The following is a 9,696-nucleotide window of genomic DNA, read 5'->3' as shown; positions in this document are numbered from 1 at the left end:
AGATATTTTCAGTTCTAACTTCTGATCAAACTGACTCTGTTTAGTTATTCAGTATTTTTTCATGTATGGCAATTTCTCATTTCCTGGTGAGCTCATCCTCAATTTTTTTTCCCCCTTCATTACTTCCTATAGTTTCCAAAATCCTAACCACATTTTTTCTTAAAATGGTCAAACCAAATAGTTTTCACCCTTACCTTAGTGTTAATCAAAAGAGTGTGTTTAATTTTTCCTAACATTAGCACACAAAATAATTAAAGGAAAATGTTTCGAGTCTAAGAGAAAATAAACTTATTTGGACACTTCTTTACCCTGGGTGAGATGTTATGATTTTCTTTGAAAAATGTGTGACTGAAAAGTTTTGTTAATGCCAGTGACAAGCAGCTGATGGAACAACATCACTTTGATTTTCTCTGACACACTCTTGAGCTTTCCATCTTCAAGTCTTTGTGGTGTCCTCACCTATGACTTTCTTTTGTCCTGTAACTGCCCATTTTGATCAGCTAATGAGAAAGTGAGTGATAAGGAAGAAACAATTTAGCTCAGCCAACTGACTCTTTTTCAAATAAGCAAACAGTTTGTTCCTTGAGATTTCAGACTAAGTTAGAAACATTTTAAAAATCCTGTACACAGAAGTCATTTTTAATGCTTTTATTTAGCAAAAGTTCCAGGTGATTTTTAAATACATTGGACATCCCATTCATTGAAGATGGGAAGTTGTTCCAAAACATTTTTTAATAGCCCTAAACTGATTTTGTCTATCAAAGCAAAACAGGGAAAAATCTACCCAAAAAAATGTCTTTCTATAGTGGAAGTTACATAGCTGGACTTCCTAGACATTAAAGAAATTCACACACACACACACACACACACACACACACACACATTTATATAATTAGAAATATTCCATTTTTAAGATTAAATTTTACCAAACACGTTTTGACTATAAATGGATTACTTGAACACAGTAGTTATTTTTACTTGTTTTTAACAAGAGAGATGGTCTTCACATTATATAATGTTAGCTTATACATTTTACTCTGAAAATCACAGGATACATTTGTCCTGCCTAGCCTTCTCTGCTCAAATGAAACACCATTTTCTCTGAGTCCCAGTTACAGGACACCTCTCCCTCCTCTGAATTCCACTGGAACTCACCTTTTGCCCTTCTAGCCCCCATACTTCCTAAAACAGACTCTCTGACAACTATCAATAAATATTTATGGAAGAAAAGAAGGAGCAGAAACATAAATAAGCATTGTAGGTTAACAGAAAAAAGTACGGCTCTGAGTCAAACAACTCTTGTCATATTTCATCTATTTATTCACCACATGACTGAGGACAGTTGATTTCATCTCTGAGAATCTTAGTTTCCTCATCTCTATAACAGAGATAATAAAAACCTTCCACATGGGGTACCATGAAGATCACATTACATAAGATTGTAAAGCATCCAGCACATAAGAGGCATCCAATAAAAATGACTTCCCCTTTCCCATACCAGCCAATCATTACCAGTTCAACCCTCCAGAGCACCTGATTGAACACAGGGATGCTTCTAGGCTATGAGCTTTTTGAAGGCAAAATTTTATTAATCTTTGAATTTCTTATAGAGCCCCAGATAGTGAATTGCACTGTCTGGAGGTACAGTAACTGTTTTGCATTAAACTGAGGGTAAACCAGGATCACCCCTAATCTGTGAAACAATTAACTATGGACTTTGGCACTTGGGGCTCTTCTGGGAACACAGCTCCTCTTGTGAGCGACGTATGGCTCGGGCCACTCATGCCTGGAGACAGCCCACTGTGGTTTAAATTAGGATAATTACCTTTCCTGAATTCTATGGTGACTGTTAGAACACTGCTCCATTTCTCACTGTAGAAACTGCTGCAGACAAACTGACCTTCCACTGGGAGAGACTGAACTCACTAAAGTGTGCTGGCAACACCGCAGGTGTTGTGCTTTTCACAACACTGAGTCAAGTAACCTGAGTGATAAACTCCAGCTCATCCCTGACCAGCCTTGAGACCCGGGCACCCTAGCTCTGCGCACAGAGCCTCAGCTAAAACACATAAAGATAGTAAGGTTACTGAGGTCATCACACTGGGTTGTGCATACAGAAGGAAGGTGAGGCTTTGGAACACGTTCTAACAACTCTGAAGTAGGATGCAAAAAAAAAAAAAAGCTAGAAAGTCATCGTGTTGGGCCATACAGGGCTCTCCCTTTATCACAGTCCAGGCTCTCACCCACTCTATTCTCTTCTTTGGCCAACTGACCAATTCTTACTTTATAATTCCATTTCAGTTCAGCAGAAAAGGTGTGTGTGTGTGTGTGTGTGTGTGTGTGTGTATGTGTGTGTGTGTGTAACATCTAGGTAACTCCCGAACTTTTCTTCCGCCTGCCAAGTCACAAGGCAACAAGCCAAAGCAGCGGTGCGTCCACAGGACAGCAAAGCACTGGCTGTGCAGCAGGTGCCATCCGCCCGCCGGCACGGACCTGAGCCCGTTCCCTTTCCGTCTGATGCTGGAAGCGCGCTGCACAGCCCAACTGCTCGTGGATTTTTCTCGGGATCAGTCACAGCACTGTTTGCAAAATATTTCAAAGAACATCCAGTTCAACCAAAGCAGAGCCGAAAGTCAGCCCCAGACTAAAGAAGGCGGGTCGGGATTGGGGGGTGGGGGGAGTGGGGGTGGCAGGACCCGTCTTTCCAGTCGAGGAAGAATCTTGGCTTTTAGGTCAATAACTAGCATCACTCCAGGCTTCCTAAGGAAACTCGGAGGGAGGGACGCGGATCCATCATCACCCTACACATCGCACACGGAAGATCGAATCTTCCCGAATTTCTGATAAAAGTCTTCTTCTGCGCGGGCCAGGGCTTCTTCGTCAATGTACACCGCCGGCCTCTTGGCCACGAGGAAATACTGCACTTTCCTGCGGCTCCAGCCCAGCACGTACTGCAGCCAGCCGCACACGGCGGCGGTGGAGCGCCCCACGCCGGCGTTGCAGTGCACGTACACCGTGTGTCCCTTCTCCAGCAGCGCGTGCAGGAGACACACCGCCTGCGGCAGCATCTGGACGCGGCCTGCGGTTGAGAGAGCACAGCACAGACCGGTGAGACCGGAACCACCCCGGGCTGCCCCTAATAGTCACTCCTGCAGCGCACCCCAGAAATCGCGGCGTTTCGGCGGGAGAGGCGGGCATGGCGGAGCTTGCTTCCCTCCTTTGTGTAGAAGGAAAAGGTGAGACGATAGCAGAACCTGCTCATCATAAAGTGGAAAGAGCAGCCGGGAGGCAATAAGTCAGATCTGAATTGTCACTGGATTTTGCTGCTCTTTTGAGTGAGCCTGCATCCCTGCAAACCTCCCTTCAAAGGGAAGTTCACTAGAGCCCAGCCTCAGAAGCATGGGTCCTTTCATCAATCAGAGGGGTCTGGGCAGAGGTTTAAAGGATTTTAAAGAGAAGCTCACAGGTCCTATCACCTGAATTTCCTTTAATCCAATAGGATCTTCCAGGTAAATGCAAGCAGAATTAGTCCCTATTGGTTAAAGGAGTCCATCTGCCTCATCAGACAAAAGCTAGTTTTGATTTGTCCAGGGGAATGGCTAACTTGTTAATTGACACACGTGGGATAGCCAGTCATTTATGTATTCCCTCAAGATAACAGTGTGTATTGGGGCTTCTCTGGTAGCTCAGCAGTAAAGAATCCGCCTGCAACACAGGAGACCTGGCTTCGATCCCTGGGTCAGGAAGATCCCTTGGAGAAGGGAATGACAACCCATTCCAGCATTCTTGCCTGGGAATTCCCATGGACAGAGGAGCCTAGTGGGCTACAGTCCGCGGGGTCACAAAGAGTCGGACACGACTTCGTGTCTAAACCACCACCACCACCACCATCACAGTGTGTATTAAAACTGATTCAGTTTCCCTTTACTGGGCAATTATGATTATAGGTGTTGCTGCCCTGTGGCTCCTGTCCTGATGATTAGATGTCCAGTGTCTTCCCCTCAGCACACTGAAACAGGATATACAATGCTCTGCTGAGGCCTGCTGGACCCACGCCCTCTCTATCATCCTAGGGACAGAGAGCCCCCTAAAGCCAGCAAACTCTTAGTTGCCTAGAGTTTCTTCTGCTCTCAGATTCTCAGAGCAAAATGAATCTGGTGGATTATTTTTGGAAGGTGGAGGATGGTCACTGTAAATTACTTCAAGAATGGGTGGAAGAGGGAAACTATACAGAGACTTGGGTGAAAGCTATGTGCTATGACCTCACATCCTCCAGCGGCTCTCTGTCCTCACCCACACGGAGACACCACAGCCCAGGGGGGATCTTTCGAGGGCCACAGAGAAGGCCTGTCCAGCCTTCACACTTACCATCCCACTGGATCACTGCCCTTCCCTCACTGAAGGTAGGAAATGCCCTTCCCTCACTGAGGCCTAGAATTCTCCCATGAAGTTGCTTAGGTAAGCTTAAACTTTCCTTAGATGTCCTTTTTTTTTAAATGCAAGTGCCTTGAAGGGGCCAACACAACACATTGCAATCAGACATCAGCACCTTAGAAGGAGAGAGTTACCAAAAATCCCCCTGTGGCCTGAAGACCCTCCCAGTGACCACTCTACTGTGACAGGAGGGGCCTTAGCTTTAGGCCCACCCTGCTATGGTATCAGAGTCAGAGATCTATATAGAAGCCAAAAAGGATTTTAGTAGCTCCCAGCGTTCTGTTACTCCCTCTGACTAAGGAATTGAAAGGCCCCACATGGCAGTTTAGAGACGGTTTTAACAGGAGTGATTTAAGCAGAGCACACTTCACAGTTCCTGCAGCTCCATCTCTCCCCAGTGCCTGTTGCCACACTTTCATGTTCCCTGCCTAGTCCCTGAGGGCATCTGAATTGAAGTCACACTAACCCCTAGGCCTTGCTTGACTTCTGAGTCCAAACTGTGCCATAAACTTTAATTGATCTATGCTTCTGTGCTTGGTTCAGGGTGCTCTGAGGACAGAGCTTGGGGGGCCTGCCATACAGTGGGTTACTCACAGCACTCTCCTAGAGGCAGTGAAGTAACACCGGAGATGTAACAAGGTGTAAGACTCCATATGTATCAGAGAGTGGTCTTGCTGGATGTCTCGGAGAGGGCTGTGTATTTGGTCCACTATTTGACTTGGAAAATCAGATGAGGCAAAACCTCCAAGGTCTGTGTGAGCGACCCTGCTGTAACTGTGAGGCCTGTTCGAAAGCAGAACTTCTCTTCCATGGAGGAGGGGGAGCGGGGGGGTGGGTTGTTAGAAGTTTAAGGATTGTTGGTCAGGAAGGGAGCTTCCAGTGATGGATCCAGGAAGCTTGGGCTCTTTTTGCTCCTGGCACAGCTGGCATCACTTCTCAAGTTCCCCGTTACAGTTGCCTCTCCAGTTTCCATGTTCATTGCCAGGGAATTAACAGAAACATTTTTAATGGGAGTTTTCAGTAAATGCCCAATATATGAGTAGACCACAGTGGCCATTGGCAGGAGGAGCTGCTGGAGTCAGAGACCCAGAGTTAATGCTCAGCTTCTGTAGCATCAGGACCAGCCTGCCCTGGCCAGGTCTACATGGACCCATCAGAATCCCCTCCCTTGACCTTCTCTCTGGCCAGAAGTGCCCCAAGGAAGGATCTGCACCAAGTGGCCAAAATGACCTAGTATTTACCCCTTTCCTTTTTATCTGTAAAAGATTCTTCAACAGGTATTTTAGAAGTTGAGAAAGGATTTGTGTTAGTTTAAGGTTCAGTGAGCTCAGACACATAATCCTGGAATGTAAATGTCAGCTGCCACTCGGAAACTCCAGAAGGCTCCCAGTTTAAACACAGGTCTCACCCACTAGAGGTCTTCTAGAATCACTCAGTTGTCCCACTTAAGAACTGCTGAACACATTTTTAAATAACATGAAGAAAGAAAAAAAGGGGCACCAGCCTATCTAGGATGCCCACCCGTCTCAGCCTGGCCTCAGCTGGAGCCCTCCTTTATTTTGACTCTGCTTTGATTGGTGGCTCAGATGGTAAACAATCAGCCTGCAATGTGGGAGACTCAGTTCCTGGGTTGGAAAGATTCCCCGGAGAAGGGTAGGGCTACCCACTCCAGTATTCTTGCCTGGAGAATTTCATGGGCAAAGGAACCTGGTGGGCTATAGTTCATGGGGTCGCAAAGAGTTGGACACGACTGAATGACTTTCATTTCACTTCACTTTGATTGATGACAGCGAACATGTACTGAGCTCTTTCTATCTACTGAGTGCTGTTCTAAGTTCTGTGTGCAATGGCTCCTTTACAGCCACCTCTCAACAAATATGGGCCTGGCACTATTATCGCCCTCAGTTATATCAGAAATTTATGCGAGGTTATTCCTTAATGGCCACGCCAACCCAGCTGTCCAAATTCTGAAGTCTCTGGTTTTAACCTCTGTACTACTGTCTTCCCTAACCTAGCTGGTCCGTGGTTGGCTTGCTGGCCCCCATGCAGTCAGTGTGAAGCCCCAGTGAGCCCCTGTCCCCCACTTCCCTAGCCATGCTGCAGCTGTCGCCCCAGTGGGACAGTGACACCCTCCCTGGGGCTCAGCATCTCTGTCCCTACCCGGACGGCTGTCTGCGCCCTACAAGTGCTTGTCTTCCTGCTTGAAAACCCATTCTAGGGAGCCTGGGCAAATACACGTCATCTTGAAAAAATGATCACAACCTAAAAGTTGGGAGTTATGTTTTATTTGATGGGAATTTTTAGGACTTCAAGCCCAGGAGACAGCATCTCAAGTCACCCTGAGAGAACTGCTCCAAGGAGGTGAGGGGATTTGCCAGGTTATATCGAAGTTTTACAACAAAGGGCAGGGAGTTTGAACATCAAAAGATTATTGTTAAGTAAAGGAAACCAGATGTCCCCAGTTAAGGAATGTATCTTTTCTATGTAGGGGAAGATGCAAGAGTCTGAGCTCCCTGGAACCATTTCTTTCATATGCATCTGAGCTATTCTGGGGCCAGTATCCTGTGCTCTTCACATCCTGAGCTCCTGTGGGCTCAACCATAGGGAGTGACTGCAGTCTGAGTGCTGTGGATTATGGGTATTTTTCTTCCTCGGTGCCCTTTGACCTCACAAGCTCACATCAGAGGGCTGGAATCACTGATGACTTGACATCCTTGTTTACTGATATGGCAGGAAATATTCCATTTCTCATACATAACCCACCAAGGAATCACACGAGGGTGCCCAGGATCAGGGCTCACACAATAAAGCCAGCGTCAACCAGAGCCCGTAACTTGAATGTTTCATATGCTTAGCCTCCAGATGGAATTTAATTCAATAAAATGCTTCCATTTTTAAAAACAATAATAACCCCAAGGCAAGAGAGAACCACTGATTTTTTTTTAAATGTAAAATATTCCAAATTTTAAATGTTGGCAAGTAAGTTGAAAATTTTAAAGCCAGTGCAGGTCCAACAAAACACTCCACCTTCTGTGATTTTTACTTTGGAATTTAAAACAGGCCTTGACTCCCCATAGATGCTCAATAAACATTCACTGACTACATGAATTAAAGTAAAACAAAACCATTAATACCGATTTGATCTGAGACAGTCCAAGACCCTTCTTATCTAATTTCTGGTCCACATCTCCTCTAAGTTAATCCAACTCTGGAATGGCTTTTGGGGGTCCCTGAAGATATCTGAGGTTAACCTAAGGCTGACCCTGAAAGAAATTGTTCCTGGCACAAGTTTCAGCCTTTCCAACATACACACAGATGTCTTTCCTATCTTAATCCAGAGGCAGATTAATGCTGAATATATTACAATTTTATTTGAGTGCATCTTCTTTTCTTTAATATAGATAAGGTCCCTGTTATCTATAACACCCTTTAATAGAAATGGAAGAATTGGCACTGATAATATGGCCCCAACTTTGGAATTTTCAAAGCTCTTCCATATCAATTATCTGATTCTACTGCTATAATCCTGTAAGGCAGATATTATTACTCTCCATTTTCCAAGTCTGCCCGTATCACACAGCTGCTCCAGGGTGATGAGGCTCCAGCCCAGGTGCCGTGGCTCCAAGGTCAGTGTCTTTGCCTCATGGCAACACTGCATTTAGTGTGTTGAGTCAGAGAACAGACTCAGAGCGTGGCAACAAAGGGGTGGCCAAGGACTCTGGAGAGCATATTAACCCATGTGGGAGGCAAAGCTAGACCATTTGTTATAAATGGCACTGAGCTGACAGAGGTCAAAACACAGTCTGAGTACTTCCTGTGTGAAGGATAACTTACTTCTAGTGAACAGATTTTATGTGTTCAGGTGAGTGCTACATTTGGGAGCTTTTCGTTTCTCAGGTGAAAGACACAAACCAAAAACAAAAAAATTTTTTTTTTTTTAAAGAAAAGAACAAAAACCTAAACAATCCCAACCCTTCTGCATGACAAAAAGTACAAGAGTGAGAATCGATGGCACAATTGATTATAACAGGTCTGTGACAACCAGTGGTGACAGTCAGGCCTAACAAACTGTCTTCCTTCTCAGACTTTATCTGACAGCATTATGCTGTGGCTCAAAACACTTCCAGATGGATTTTTCTTTAGAGTTCTAAAAATATTCAGCTGAATAAATCTATGTGTTCATTGTGCTAATGTTGTGAGCCATGGAGATTGATCTATTGGTCAAAAATTCCTCTGCAATTCAGGAGTGGCTGTTAACCCTTTGATTACTCCCCCAGGTTTTGCTGAACCAAAGAAACTCTTTACTCCTGGGTTTTGGCTTTTTTCAAGTGGGAGCTTTCACTTTGCTGCCATTTCTCTTGTTTCCAAACTGCCTCAGTGTGAAAGACAGTCCACTGTATGCGTGGGTCCTGGTGACTGCATGACTCCCACAAGATTTTAATACAATTACAGTGGTTCCTTGGGGGTAGCATTTTCCCTCAGGCTTCTGCATATTCCCAAACTATCGAGCAAATTGCCTACCAGTTAGCAGGGTTTTGGGGTAATCAGTGCATGGGGTAGGGCAGGCCATATTTATCTCAGCTTCTCTGAGCCTAGTCTCACATCCTATTCCAATGGGATAACAAAGCTAGAAGATCACAACCAAAGAAGTGAAAATCAAAACCCTCCCTGGAAGCCATGGGCACACTATCCTAACAACCTTCTCAGTTTTGAAGCCAGAGAAGCAAACTGGACCGGGCAAGTACGACCCAGGCTCACTGTGCTTTTCTGTGCAAATAATGTTTTGGGGTTTTTTTAATTCCTTGAAAAAAGACGGAGCTCTAGAAGCTAAATCAAGCTTCTTTGGATCAGCATTCATTATGAAGAAGAGTAACCAACCAACCAAACCTTCAGAAAGAAATATAATACCTCATCCCCAATGATAGTTCAGTTCAGACAGACCCACTGAGGGGCCTGGCCTGGCCAGCAGGACCATAAATATTCATAAAGAGTCAAGATGGCCAAGGTCCTAAGACTGTCAGAGTCCCCCGGTCCCCACCTACATCTTGGAGTATTGACTGGGGAGACAAGCTATCTCCCTAAAAACTCATGAAGAGAAAGTGAAGGTTGCTCTGTTGTGTCTGACTCTTTGCAACTCCGTGGACTGTAGCCTGCAAGGATCCTCAGTCCATGGAATTCTCCAGCTCAGAATACTGGAGTGGGTAGCCGTTCCCTTCTCCAAGGGGTCTTCCTAACCAAAGAATCGAACCCAGGTCTCCCGCA

At 45.2% G+C, this 9,696-nt stretch overlaps 1 protein-coding gene across 4 annotated transcripts in view; it reads right to left on the bottom strand.

Moving 5' to 3' along the window:
• Nucleotides 1-633: 633 nt before the first annotated feature.
• Nucleotides 634-9,696, bottom strand: part of EPM2A (EPM2A glucan phosphatase, laforin) — a 113,505-nt gene continuing 104,442 nt past the window's right edge. For 3 of the 4 annotated variants that reach the window (XM_044924133.2, XM_025294434.3, XM_044924134.2), the window contains one exon: nt 634-3,079. In XM_044924133.2, the coding sequence (XP_044780068.1) occupies nt 2,802-3,079 (278 nt within the window). In that variant the 3' untranslated portion in view covers nt 634-2,801. The remainder of the gene's footprint in view (nt 3,080-9,696) is intronic. The other variant, XM_044924135.1, reaches the window with a different exon arrangement.

This window comes from Bubalus bubalis, chromosome 10 (assembly GCF_019923935.1).
Source record: "Bubalus bubalis isolate 160015118507 breed Murrah chromosome 10, NDDB_SH_1, whole genome shotgun sequence".
Lineage (NCBI taxonomy): Eukaryota > Metazoa > Chordata > Mammalia > Artiodactyla > Bovidae > Bubalus > Bubalus bubalis.
Note: the sequence above shows the minus strand (reverse complement) of the source record. Positions and strands in the feature narration are given on the sequence as shown.